The sequence below is a fragment of the Trachurus japonicus genome, chromosome 17 (assembly GCF_045865225.1).
Source record: "Trachurus japonicus isolate A0001 chromosome 17, Traja_1.0".
In the NCBI taxonomy this organism is placed as follows: Eukaryota; Metazoa; Chordata; class Actinopteri; order Carangiformes; family Carangidae; genus Trachurus; species Trachurus japonicus.
The window spans coordinates 33285690-33300580 of record NC_140923.1 but is presented as its reverse complement, the minus strand read 5'-3'; the positions used below and the strand labels follow the sequence as shown (position 1 = coordinate 33300580).

Sequence of the window (14891 nt, the reverse complement as noted above, 5' to 3'; positions counted from 1 at the left end):
AGAGATTTCTAAATTCATACCCCGCAACCTAATAATTACTATGACAAATAACACCACGGTGGCCCACCTTTTCTATTTCAAAGAGTGAGACAAATGAGTTGCTAATACAGTCTTACAAAACAACTCTTTTACACAGCCTTCGCTTTCTCTCTCCATCTTTTTTTCCTCTGACTTGCCCTTGATATCCTCTTTTTTCTCTCTTTTTTTGTCTTCTGCTCCAGACGGTGTTGATCTTGAGGATGACCCATCGTGTTCTTGGCCAGCATCATCTCCTTCCAGTAAGGATCAGACTTCTCCAGGACACTGCGAGGACTATGATTTTGGCGAGGACGAAGGGGGCCCTGGCCTGCCGTATCCATGCCAGTTCTGTGACAAGTCCTTCAGTCGCTTAAGTTTCCTCAAGCGCCACGAACAGAGTCACGGCGATAAACTCCCTTTCAGCTGCACCTTTTGCAGCCGCCTGTTCAAGCACAAGCGCAGCCGAGATCGTCACGTGAAGCTCCACACCGGCGATAAGAAGTACCACTGTGGAGAGTGTGACTCTGCCTTCTCCCGCAGTGATCACCTCAAAATCCACATGAAAACTCACGCCTCCAACAAACCCCACAAGTGCCCTGTGTGCCGCCGAGGCTTCCTTTCCTCCAGCTCTCTCCATGGCCACATGCAAGTTCACGAAAGGGGCAAAGATGGCAGCAGTTCCAGCCTCTCTAGAGGTGATGATTGGAAGCTGAAAGAAACACGCAAATGCAGCCGATGTGAGGAGGGCTTTGATGTCCCAGAAGAGCTCCAGAGGCACATCGCTGAGTGCCACCCGGAGTGTTCTCCGTCAGAGGATGGAGGTTTGGGCGCCACCCTGCAGTGCATCTACTGCCACGAGCCCTTCAGTGACGAGGGCACCCTGCTAACCCACATTGACCAGGCCCACAGCCGAGACAGGAAGGGCCACACCTGTGCTATCTGCTCTGAGCACTTTTTGTCCGTTGAGGACCTCTATGCTCACATGGACATCCACCAGCTCCCTGAATCAAGTAACCATAGCAACAGCCCTTCTTTGCTAACAGTGGGCTACACCTCTGTATCGAGCACCACCCCTGACTCCAACCTCTCTGTTGACAGCTCCACAATGGTGGAGACAGCACCACCTGTGCCCAAGACAAGGGGCAGGAGAAAGAGGGCTGCTCAGAACACATCAGATATGGGCGGACGTTCCTCCAAACAGCCCAAAGTCTCCTACAGTTGCATCTACTGCAACAAGCAAGTATTCTCCAGTCTGGCTGTGCTTCAAATTCACCTGCGAACCATGCACCTGGACAAGCCAGAGCAGGCCCATACTTGCCAGTTTTGTTTGGAGGTTCTGCCTTCTTTACTGAACTTAAACGAACATCTTAAGCAGGTCCACAATGCAGAAGACCACGCTGCCCTGTTGGCCAGCTTGCCTGATGCCCTCCTTCAGTGTAACTTCTGCCCTGAGGTGTTGAGCGACCTCAACGCACTCCAGGAACACATCCGCTGTTCCCACGGCTTTCCTAGTCCTGTGGCCAAGGAGAGCAATGCCTTCTTCTGCCCCCAGTGCTTCATGGGGTTCTTGACAGAGGCTACCTTGGAGGAGCATGTTCGTCAGACTCACTGTGATGGGGGAAGCCTGCGCTTTGACTCCCCCTTGGCTGTAACTCCCAAGGAGCCTATAGTAGAAGTGTACTCCTGTTCATACTGCACCAATTCCCCCATTTTCAACAGTGTCCTGAAGCTCAACAAGCACATCAAGGAGAATCACAAGAACATTCCACTGGCACTTAACTACATCAACAATGGAAAGAAAGCCCTGCGCACTCTCAGCCCCTCTTCTCCAATATCTGTGGAACCAACCATGCTAAAACAAGGCAGCTCAGCCTCACGCACTGCCAGTGAGTTCATATGTAATCAGTGTGGGGCCAAGTATACCAGCTTAGACCTTTTTCAGACCCACTTAAAAACTCACCTGGATGGCCTGCAGCCTCAACTGACCTGCCCACAGTGCAACAAAGAATTCCCCAACCAGGAGTCCCTGCTAAAGCATGTGACAATTCACTTCACTATTACGTCCACTTATTACATCTGCGAGAGCTGCGACAAGCAATTCACTTCTGTGGATGACCTGCAAAAGCACCTACTCGATATGCACACCTTCGTGTTCTTTCGTTGCACTCTGTGCCAGGAGGTGTTTGACTCAAAGGTGTCCACCCAGCTCCATTTGGCTGTAAAGCACAGCAATGAGAAGAAGGTGTACCGCTGCACCTCATGCAACTGGGACTTCAGGCATGAAACTGACCTACAGCTACATGTCAAACACAGTCACCTGGAAAACCAGGGCCGTGCCCATCGCTGCATTTTCTGTGGTGAGTCCTTCGGCACAGAGGTGGAGCTGCAGTGCCACATCACCACCCACAGCAAGAAGTATAATTGCCGCTTCTGCAGTAAGGCCTTCCATGCCATTGTCCTTTTGGAGAAGCATTTGAGGGAGAAACACTGTGTGTTTGAGGGAAAGACACAAAACTGTGGTGCTAATGGCTCTACTCTAAGTGGCGGTGATGGACAGCCTAAAGAAGATGCTGAGCTACAAGGTCTCCTTACTAACAGCCATGGCCCAGGGCCAGCAGCAGGTTCTGTGGTGGAGTCCCAGAACAGCCATGATGGAAGTGAGGAAGAGATTGACACAGCAGAGCCCATGTATTCGTGTGACATCTGTGGGGCATCTTACACCATGGAGTCACTCCTCACCAACCACCAGTTGAGAGACCACAATATTCGGCCTGGTGAAAGTGCCATGGTAAAAAGGAAAGCTGAAATGATCAAGGGCAACCACAAGTGCAATGTCTGCTCTCGCACCTTCTTCTCTGAGGCTGGGCTGAGGGAACATATGCAGACCCACCTTGGACCTGTCAAGCACTACATGTGTCCCATCTGTGGGGAGCGCTTCCCTTCCCTGCTCACCCTGACGGAGCACAAGGTCACTCATAGCAAGAGTCTGGACACAGGAAGCTGCCGCATTTGTAAGATGCCTCTGCAGTGTGAGGAAGACTTCCTGGAGCATTGCCAGATGCACCCTGACCTAAGGAACTCCCTGACAGGTTTCCGCTGTGTTGTCTGCATGCAGACAGTCACCTCCACATTGGAGCTCAAGATCCATGGTACCTTCCACATGCAAAAAACAGGCACCATGTCTGGCAACCAACCCATGGTCCGCAACAATGTCATCTCTCACAACCAGCAGCAGCAACACCATTTTCAGAAATTTTTCAAGTGCGCCTCTTGCCTGAAAGACTTCCGGTCCAAACAAGACCTTGTAAAGCTCGACATTAACGGCCTGCCTTACGGACTCTGTGCATCCTGTGTGACGGCAGCTGGCTCTAAGAGCTCCAGCCCCACAGTCAATGGAGGAAGGCAACAACAGCAAGGTGGAGCCACCACTCCAGCAACTACAGGCACTTGGATCCAGGGGGAGAGTCTCAGCCCTGGAGATGGGAAAGGCAAAGCCGTTTCTTCATCATCTTCATCCTCCTCCATATCATCCTCATCTGCTGCCAAGACACGATGCTCAAGCTGCAATGTGAAGTTTGAGTCTGAAGCAGAGTTGCAAAACCACATCCAGACGGTGCATCGGGAGCAGGCTGGGGATAGCAACAGTGGGCAGCTCAAGACCCCCCAAGTGTCCCCCATGCCTAGAAGCAGTCCCTCACAAACTGAAGAGGTATAGTTAATTAGTGTTGTATGTCGAGTTTCACAAATTGTTTTGTATTGTTACGTTAAATTGGTAAAACGGAAGTGATTCTTTGTTTCAACGTTGGCTATGATAACCTGTTTCCTCTCAACCTTCTTTACAGAAGAAGACATACCAGTGCATCAAATGTCAAATGGTGTTCTACAGTGAATGGGACATCCAAGTCCATGTGGCCAATCACATGCTGGGTAGGACAAAACTCTTTTTGCTTCATCCATTATGGTCTTTGTTGCACCCCCTACAACAAAATCATAAAAAACAGTGCTTGTGTAGTATCTTTGTAAATTTGTTTTCTCTACAATGTAGAATCAATTTAGTAAATGGGGCTTTTATGTTTGTGATTTAAATGTTAGAAGGAGTGATTTTGTGTGATCATCATCTATATATTATACAAATCATTAGGGTAAATTCATCACAAAAAAATCACCGCAAATATATGATCATTACATTTCCAGATATAGTATTTTTATATTTTTTATTAAAAAAGATGAATCACATATCAAGGATTGATGTGATATATGTAATAAAATATTTGACCCTGTCTCACTCAGGCTCACAAGTATCTGGATCACATCACCAAATAGGTGGAATTATTTTAATATTTTGACCATCAAATGCATCCCCAGTGTTGTGCCCATCATCCTCATTTCCCCATGCATGTGAATGGTATAATATATTATGTGTGCATGCTTGTGGAGCACAATCTCTCCACTTCAAACCACTCTGTTATGAAGGTAGTTTGAAGTAGTGGAAATATATATACAGATTATTGAAATATTTAAATACCGAAACAGAATTTAACTGTTCAAATCCAAAATATTATTCCACAGTTTCCCCCAAAAAATCTTTACATTGCTGCTGTACCCTTTTCTTGTTCTTTTTCTTTCTTTCTTTCTTTTTTTTTTTTTTTGCTTGTTTATCGTGTCTCTTCACTTACGTACTCTGTTCAGATGACTGAGATCTGAATACAACATGTGGTAACATACTTTCATGCTGTCAGCATTTAATGACGTCAAATCAACTGAAAAAATGGATATTTGATTTTTATCACTTTGTGTATCACAAAATTATTCCAAATTTCGCATTTCCTCTCACAAGATTCTTAAACTAAGAGTGCTGGTCTAACACTAACCTCCACATTCTCGACATGTCTTTACTTTTGGTTGTCATTTGTATGCAGGCAGAATAATTTGTAGAGAACAGACAATTGGAAAACAGGTTTTCTTGCCTGCAGTAAGTAGGCGTCTGAATTCCGGTCTCACGTTCCTTTATTCATTCATTTATTCAGCTCGTTTGGCGGCTCTTTCATTACACTGCATTATCTGTTGTCTTCAGTGGGAGAGAGACTCATTGATCTGGAACCAAACCGCCTCTCTGTTTGGGACACGCTTCTAGGCGCAGGTGAATTTAAACACGGTGGGCAATTCTATCAGGACCGGTAGGCAATTCTATCAGGGACCCACTGTTTGTGCATAAACAATCAGAAGCATGTGATTTGTGATTTTGATGCTGCGGTGTATTTGCAAAGGAGAGAGACGAGCTCAGAGTGTGTAGGTGTGTATTTTGTATTCATCTTTGCGATCTGCTCACCCACTATTCTACTGGGGGTGCCTAATACAGTACCATGCCAGCATTAGTCCTTTCTCTCGCGAAGGCAGGCACGGAGCACACTGGGAGGGTAGAAAACAAACCCCCCTACTGGTTATTTTATGTCTTTCAGCAGCACAAGCACACAGTTCCCCCATAATAGTGGAATTCAGACAGCTTAAGATAACAGGAGGATAGGTGATTGGGTTATTGTCTGATGTCTTACTTCTCTGATATGCTGTTGCTTTGTATTCAACATGATCATGGTTTTCATCAGGCTCCTCAAAAGGGTTTCTGTTAGATGCATTTGTCTTGTGATCTGCAAAATATAGAGAAAACAGAAGTCGTCATAATGAAAATTTGGCAGAAAGATGAAGTTGTCAAGAAGTGACAGCAGCATTTTGACGAACAAACGAACAAAGAGGGAAGTGAATAGAGCAGGTAAAGATGAAGAAAACACATTGAACTGAAAGGCTATAGAGAAAAGCATAGCATCTCTTTAGTTGCGTCACGCCATTAATGTTGATCTAATGCTTTTCCTGAAGAATACAGTTTTAATAAAGAGTGGGGTTCGATTCAGTCCAGCCTGTAATCACGGCAAAGCCAATTTGGGCCAAAAACACAGAAAAAAAAAAAACTCATTTGGAAAAGCTCTAAATACCTTCTCTACTGAAAAAAGGGACACTTTCTCCTTTTAATGGCCATCTGCACAGGAGAGGGGAAACAGGGGGCTGGGGTCATCTCCGCTCAGCTGTCAGCGTTATTAGCGTAGGTAATGGAGCAGACGCTGGATTCATAGGGGTGTTGTTTTCATCCATGCCCCGCTCCATGGTGTCAGTTCACACTGATAACTCTATATATAGTGGTGAGCCGTGACATAACCATAGTGCTAAGTGTATGGAACAACAAAACCCGAGCCTGTCTCACCCAGACAAGTCCATATTAGCTGCCTTTGTAACACAATAGTCTCCCTAAACTAAGTGCACTCAGCCTCCACCCTCACCTCCTCCCATCGGGCTGAAGTGCTCGTGGCTGCCTCTTCTGTGTGACTGCCAGCACATTTTGATGCATGGATATTACACTCAGATGATGACGTCCTAGTTCAGACATAAAGCGCAGCTCTGGTGCACAGCTACTCGACATTTACTATGATAATGGAGGTGAATGAAAGGGAAGGAGGTGGCCATGGATGCAGAAGGGTGTGTTGCAGACCAACCCCAGCCAAGCCCGTGAACGGCCCCACGTGTCTTAAGATGGAGGCCGCAGCCTGCTAGGGCCCAGATGGATCAGTACACATTTGCTGTACAGCTGGTCGCTCTGTTTGGGGACCTGGTGTGATACTCCTATGGAGAAAAAAATGATATCGCCACCATCCAAGGAGCAATTTAATAGCAGGCCAGAAGACAGCTGGCCACTCTTTAGTTTAGAGTTTTTTTGGCATGGCACACTTACAGAATTGAGGGTGTCCGATTTTTCTCCAGAGACACACAGATTTATACAGCTTTCAGCTGCTGCAGTCACTATCAAACCTTTTACTGCTATTTTTCTTTGAGATTAGAAAACAAATCTGACCATCAGTTCAACTCGCCGTGTTGATCTGTAGTAATCGTATTGGAAAAAAATATTTTAAATCACAGTGCTTTCACAAAGTCGTCTGTTTTTTTGAGAGGACCTTTGAAGGTCTTTCATTGACACAAAAGCCTGTTTGGTTTTATCAGCATGCCATCATGCCACCCCATTGCTTCACTTTGACCCCACTGTAAACTATGACATTTGGAGCCTCATGGGGGGCACGTTTGCCCTATTTATCGCACTGTTTCAAATGTCCCTGTGTGGATTTTCAGAGCCCTGACATGTTTTGAAGCACAGGCTCAGTCTTAAACGGTTTTAAAGGTGAGAAGGTTTTTTGCTTTCCCGTTAAATCTGCTCTCAATCCAATTCTCATCTCACTCCTGTCCATTCCAAGCAGCTACTGCCAAGGTGGCAGTGCTCAGAAGGACAACTGTAAACAAGCAAACCAAACCCCATCCCAGAAAAAGTGTTTTTGGGGTCACCTCTACGGATTTTTTGGGTTGGTGACAACACGGAGCTTGAAGCCAAGTCAGGGAGGAGCCTTTTCTCACAGAGAGGAGCCGGTGGCCTGGACGGCCCAGGCAGAGGGGGGCACTGGAGGGGTGGAAAGGTTCGGGGGCGGAGAGGGAAAGGCACATTTGCTGTACAGCTGGCCGCTCTGTGTGAAGCAGGCACTGTGGGCCGTTACAGAGCTGGAGAGGAGAGCGAGTGAGAGGCCTTTAGCTCTCCCCTAGTTTCTCCTCCTCCTCTCTGTTCTCTCTTTCTCCTTCTGCCCCCCTCTCTGTCCACTATCTCTCCATTTTCCTCTGTCTCGCTATCTAGCGCTCACATTTTCATATCATCTGAGCTCCAACCTGGCAAAACCGTGCTGGCTGGTAGTGGGGGAACAGACAGGAGACACACTGAAACAGTATTTGAAGCTGAAAGCCTTGTTTTGTTTCTAAGCTAAGGGCCGCAAATTATCCTTGACACATATCCTCTTGTCTTGGGCCCCAAGAGCAACTTGGCCAGTGTATGTTGATTACATGGTCTCCATCACTGTCTCTGCCCTGGTGGCAACACATTCACTACCCCATTAAGCTTTTTTTTCCTCCTGGTGCACAGGCAGAATATGGTATTTTCATTCTTTGTTTCTTCTCCTATAATCCTCTTTGATTAGGTATGTCTGATGGTGTTCCCTCAGTTTCTGGGACTCATTCATAGAGCACATACACATGTAATCTGCTAACAAACATGGCCAAACACTCCTCATTTGACTCCTAGGGGGCTGGATCAGAGTCAGAACTCAATAGACAACACGGCACAGGAACAGGATCAATCTTATGAAATAAGTAAGAGAACAGGCTTGGACCAGCCAGTGGAAACAAAGGAAACCATGCGTGCCATATACCGAGTGTGATATCTGCCTGCTTTTATTAATTGGTGATTAATAACACCTCTCTGTTCGTTAGCGCAGTCACCTCCCGTGCAGCCAAGTGTGTTGCTGCTAATATGCAATTATGCGCACCTTACTGCTCGTTACATTATACCTCTCCCTGACTAATGTGGCGTCCATGAGGAGAATAGAAAACAGAGTGAGCCGAAAAAAAGAGCTATCAATAAGATTCTCACATTCACCGTGTTACCTACCTGTCTGGATGGGAAACAAAAGAAGAAAAAAAAGAAGTTTCTTATAAATTCCTCAATGTAACCAGGAGACTGCATTAAAAGTTTTACAGCATTGCAGAGACTGTTTTGCTCTTCCTGGTGTTTTTGTTGTAAAGCAGAGGTAATTGACATCACCATGGGGATGCTCTGTTGCTAGGCCAGACAAGCTCAGTCTGATGTGGTCCTTATCTATTGATTTTCCTGACATTTCCCCACACCTCACAGACTAGGCCAACATGTGAGAAAATATCTGATGCTCTCAGTTCATACAGCCTGTTTGTACAAACTCTGAGCGAGCACTTGCTGCCCCTTACTGCATTGCAATGGGTAGGTTGGTGTCACCATGGTGATTTAGGGCAAATTCCTCTCGGTGACTGGTTGAACTGTGCTCATTTGCCGAGTTAATCATTCGGAAGCATAAATTACAAACTAAGTGCAAGGATTCAGATTTATATAAATCCCATTTTCTTTGAGTTTAAAGACATCATCGGGTGGAGAACTCACTGGTGTGCTTTTCCAATCCTCCTATGCAAGTCTAGTCAGGAACTTGGGCGACCTGAATAAAGGTAGGCTCTTCCTGTGCTTCTGGCTATGTTTTATTGATATACAGGAGGGATGTCTCCTTTAGAGTGTTAATGCCAACCCTTGTTCTGAAGTGAATCCCATAAATACTGGATGATCAGAATTAACCTCTGCATTACTCTACCTCCCCATGGTCTCTGAGATGTCACCAAGGCCGTAGGTGCACACGCACCCCTGGTCTGATGGGGTTGCTTAGCAGTCTGACTAGGGGGAGGGGGGTTTGGGAGAAGTGCAAACAGACAGTCCTGCCTTAGTAAAGGTCAGAGCTGCAACCTACACCTCTCAAATCCCAGTCTGGCTCTGATGGGACCGGGGTTCCAAGCGTGCCCAGAGATGCTTGCGGTAAGGGAGGATTGCAGTGAGAGTGAAGTAGCGCTCCGCATTGCTTTTAGAGGTTGTCAGCACCAATAGTTGTGTGACAGATCTGATCTAACTTTGTGTAGTGGCTGTGACTCAGTGTGTTTTTGGAACGACAGGCACGCCGGGACAGCAGTCGCTACCATAAGCTACTGAATGGGAAAGAGTTTCAGTGTTGTTCTCAAAATTGTTGTCAAGTACGCTTCATAAGTGTTGGGAGGGTTGTGTTAGAATACTCCAAGAGAGTACAGCGAAAAAGTTTTAGCTTTCTTTATGGCGCACAATGGTGGTTTTCCAAAGTACCATGTAACGAATGACCATCCTCATCGAACTTTGGCTGTGTGAATGGCAGACAGGGGAGGAGAGGGGAGGGGGATAGGGTTCTGAAAGGCCCCCCAGCGTCAAAGCCTTAATAATCATGTGAGCAGCGCTGGACTTCATTACCCTCCTGTTCGACAGGCCGAGTGCCAGCCTGGATTGCTGGCTGGCTGTGGCAAGGTCAACGGCGGAGGAAAAACCAGTTACTGTGTTACTCTGGAGCGGAATGGAGAGGGGCGGCCATCTGTCAGCTCAGGCCTGCCATACCCGCAGAGCAAATGGACACGGGCGGCCAGAGGAGAGGCCACAGACACCCACAGAGCTAAACCCAGTGAGCATAACACTGAGGCATGGACTCAGATCCAGCCAAAGAGATGGGCCTTGGTACCACTAAAACACATATATACACACACACATAGCGGAGAAGATAGGGCTATCTCCAAGAAATTTGGCAGCAGGTTGTGTGTGTTTATGCATGTTTGTTTTTAGTGTCAGTGCACTATTGGGCCCCTACTGTTTTAAGTCCAGATGGCAAACCATTTGATAAAAAGTTGATAAAAGTTTTGCATGGCTTGCCAACGGTAAATGTTTTAATCATAGTGTTCCTTTATGAAGACAAACTAAATGCAGAAAATGTAATCTTAGCCTTTAGACCACATTTTACTTGTCAGCAGGGAGCACGGGCCAGTTAGGAGATCTGGTGGAAGCTTCTTGCTCACAAACAATTCAAACCACACTGCCATTTGCAGTATACTCAGATGTCACGCTATTCCATATCCCAACTTAGAGTTTTAGTGTTTCACCTTGCTGGCTGTTTGTGTGCGTCTGAGTCGCAGCGACCCTCTCTGTGAGGACCTTTACGATGCCCTCTGGCCAAAGTGGAAGAACCCTGTGGAATGTTCCAAAGCTCTCTAATAGGTTTCAGGTGCTGCGGGCCACCGGCCAGCCCCCCACCATCACCCCACTCTGTGTGTCTTGTGTGATAGGACTCCCTGCTCGACAGTCAAAGCAGCACCATTTCTCCTCTAAAAGAGAGAGGGCAGAGCTACGAAATGGATACTCATCTCTTACCGTAAAGTCTTTGCTGGATTTTTTACAAGTGTTATTTACTCTTGCGTCGGTTCACGCAGAGCGTCTCCTTTAACTGACATTTAATCGCTGCTGAGATAAAAGTGTGGCGGTCTCTCCCGCACATGTGGTTGAAGTTGAGGCAGAAATGTAATTTGCATCTCTACCATCCCACAACTCAGCACAGATAAAGTTCCTCCTTGTTTTCCTCCTGCGCCAAGAGTACCGACCCCGCCGGCTCGAGCGTCAACGTGCTCCGGAAAGCTGGGAGATGGTCCTGGGCGATTCCCCCTCACATTAATGGAAATCACACAGGAACTCCCTGGATGAAAGCTTTATTAGTTATTAAGGTTTAATGTTGATATCAGTGCTTATATGTTTACTGGAGTGCATGGTGCTGCTGATGTGGAATTGTCAGAGAGGTGCAGATTTAGTAAGGAATTAGTGTACACCCAGGATTTAATTAAGGGGATCTATTTCCATCTTGTTAGAAAGAGATAATGTGGGTACTGCATGCATCATAGGTTACTATATTAAATGCTGCTTCCTGTAACAGCATTATATCCACTACAGTAGTGGTAGTAGATTATAGAATGGAAGCAACATGCTACGATATATAGCTGGAAGGTAGCATTGAGCACACAGACTCTCACTCTACGTACAAATGCATTTTTTATTTTGAGCTACATTTTCCTTTATGTTTCTGTCAGTGCAAACACATTGATAAAGAACACAAGTGGCAGTCATTAGAGGTAAAATGGTCACACTTCTACTCTTTTCATACGTCTTGTTCCATTTCCAGCATGACAGTGGAGTGTGAACACTGAAGCGACATGGCCTCTTTGTCTCTCCATTTGTCCCACCACTGCCTAGAGACGTAAACCTTAAGCCACTCACTCTCTGATTAATCTTTAACATTTATAATTACTAATTAAGTTAGTAAGAGACTTTTAATGTAGTCCTCCTTCAATGGGGAGCAGAGAGGACAACAGATCATTAGCTTCAATAATGAATGCGGATGAGACAGATAATGGCCTATGATAGGTGAATACTGACAGTTATATTAAATGAGGCAAGTATATGGGAAATGCCGTGTGCAGGCAGCACTTCATGGACTCAAAGGCACAGGGAGACAAGGTGGTGAAGTACTCCACTAACTCCAGAAAAGCATGAAGAAATTGTAGTCATCGTCTACACATTAATAAAAGTCTGGTTTCTTTGATACCGCTAAGTCTTTATTAGCATGCAGTATGCGTGATACAACGCATATTTGCAGTGGTAACTCTGTCAGGTTTTATTTACTCGTTCATACTGGTTTCATTGAGTTTTTGGTCTCCCTCACGTCTTCGGTGTATCTCATTATCACATTATTACATTAGTGTCTGCATTATCCTGGTGGCTGTAAGTTGCTGCCCATTAAAAGAGTCATTTCATCTCAGTTTTTTTACCTTAACGACGATGCTTCTCTGGCACATTTCGTGAGCCTTCCCACTTTGGGGAAGGTGCTTATGCCATAATGATTATTATCATTAAGAAGATATTAATGTGCTTAGTGTTTGCGACCCAGCTGCTCATCATGGCCTGAGTTCCCTGCCGGGGAGGGGAGGAGAGCTGCTGCCAAAATGGACAGTGCACGTAGGCCACCGCCCACCTGTCCAGAGGTTTCAGGGTCGGTGGAGGTCACACCTACCTACCTCCCTGCCCTCTGCTGAACTGGAGGAGGGGGTGGCTCGGAACATGAAATTGGAGGAGATAAATTGAGCTATGTGTTGCGGGGCATAGTTAAAAAGCGCTACTGAATGAATTCAAGTGATTGTAAGCATCTTTCTCTAATGTCAGCATACATATTAATTATAGTTATGTTTCTGGGCTGTGAGAGGAAGTTTATGTTTTCCCTGCGGAGATTCATGCCACCTAATTATTCACTGAATTTCAATGTTGTAGCTACAGCACACTATACTATTCTTTGTTTATTTATTTATTTAATTTTTTTGCATTTAATCAGACTTTTGCAAATCAGTTATTTAGTTTCTGTAATTGTGTTAATTAGTCCAGAACAGACTTTTACTGAATCTATACATTATTGTGTCATAGCGGAGGGACAGCAGCAGGACGTTGTGTGATGACTCCTGTTCTGAAGCACCAACATCGGTGTGGGGCTGAAGGCAGCCTGGCTCAGCATCCTCCAGTCTCTCAGTTTCAAATTGCTGCTTCATTAGGGCTTGGAAAAGAAACCCATGGTTACATTTAATCAAAATCGGTATGGCAGACCCACATAATCAATCACAATCCTTATCCAATATGCTACGTTCTGTAACTACCAAGCTGGCTTGGAGAAAAGTCAATTATGGCCCCTCTCCCTGCTCCTCTGCCGGGGTTGTGATATTATACTGTTTCTGCTGTTGTTTTCATTATGCAAACATGGACCGTGTGTATCTCACACATACAGCCTTTTCCTGTTCATACAGCTATTTCTTATTTTTCCATTTTATTATACTGCTAGTTCTTGTATGATACATGGACTGGGGGTTTTGTTGGGGAGTATGATGTGCCATATCTGGAATAATCAAATTAACTATTAATGATTTTTGCTCTCAAACTAACACTTGTGTTACACAGTGGGCTGCAGTCAGTGATGCTGTTCATATTTCATATATTTTGTGTCCATATGGATCTGTTCTCTCTCTGTCTGTGGAATCATTTACAGTTTGTTTCTATAGACGTTCTACTTTCTTACCCCATATCCCTGAGTACATCTACGTGAAAGCAAACATGCGCACATACGGCGGACTCAGACACATGCACGCTCACACACAAACACTGTAAACACACTCGTGTACTGTACGCACGCTCATCGCTCAATCCATCAATCCCCTTTTTTCCCCGTCTTGTGTGTTCTTTCTCCCTACCTTTTCACTTCAACGCTCAGCCTCCTGCACAATCAACATGCTCCACATAATACACACAAGCTAGGAGAGACACACACACGCACACAGAGGCACGCACACACAAGGTAGCTAGGTTGGTGGGGGCCATGGCTGCAGCTCTTCTGCGCAGTCCCAGAGTGGCTCCCGGGGCTCGGCTGCCAGTTGTTTGCCAGCGTCTCCGGGTGGAATTCATTCAAATTAAAGTGGTGGAATGAGGCCCGAGTCCCAGAATGCCTCGTCCCTCTCCTTCATCAGCATTCCGCCGATGAGAGTAATTAAAGCAGAAATTAATTCTGCTGTAAGCAGAGGAGCCACAGAATAACTGATATTAGAGGCTGGATGATGAATGCTTGGCATCAAGGGAGGTCTCAGGGGAGGAAGGGGAAATTCACAGATCTCTTTTTCTCTCTTTCTTTCTTTCTTTCTTTCTTTCTTTCTTTCTTGCTTTCGTGCTGTCTTCCTTTATTTTTCTATCGTTCCACTTTTCCTCTCCTTTGCGCTCTTTGCTCGCTCTTGTGTTTTTATTTCTTTGGTTTATGTTGTCTGCATTTTTGTCTCCTGCTGTATCTCTTTCTCTCTCTGTCTGCCTTCTATCCCCCACCCCCCCTTTCTCATCTTTACGTTTCTTTCATCCTCCGTGGCAACATTTGTCCTTCCGTGCTGCCTAAAGATTGCCACAGAGAGCTGAAGCCATTGGTTTTAAGCATGACTGAAGACATCAGCACTAAGCCTCCTCTCTCTGTAACCGTATTTCACATTCTGTCAGCACTGGTGCTCTCATTTTCAGTCAACAGGCATATTAGAGTGTACTGATGCTGCAAATGCTAGCACTTTGTTGTTTGTCAACAGAAGCCAGAATGGCAAGTGCTTCCAGGTGAATTCTCAGCTGTAATACCAGGGGCATACTGTTAAGTGTCACAGAAAAATAAAATATGTATCGATGTAATTGTTAATCAGAATGAGAGTAACCATAGAAATGCATAATCATTGAATGAAACTCTGTATGTGGAGTGGCTCAGAGCTAAATGCTGTGTATTATTTTCACGACAGACTGCGTTTTTGTTTTTTTTTTGTTT

At 45.6% G+C, this 14891-nt stretch overlaps 1 protein-coding gene across 10 annotated transcripts in view; it reads left to right on the top strand.

Annotated features, from left to right (window-relative positions):
- The window catches only part of znf521 (zinc finger protein 521), a 90721-nt gene that overhangs the window by 39961 nt on the left and 35869 nt on the right, over positions 1-14891 (top strand). For 4 of the 10 annotated variants that reach the window (XM_085805246.1, XM_085805240.1, XM_085805238.1 and 1 more), the window contains 3 exons: positions 222-3727; positions 3861-3945; positions 4309-4341. In XM_085805246.1, coding sequence (XP_085661372.1) covers positions 222-3727; positions 3861-3945; positions 4309-4341 — 3624 coding nt within the window. The remainder of the gene's footprint in view (positions 1-221; positions 3728-3860; positions 3946-4308; positions 4342-14891) is intronic. The other 6 variants (XM_085805243.1, XM_085805242.1, XM_085805248.1 and 3 more) reach the window with 3 other exon arrangements.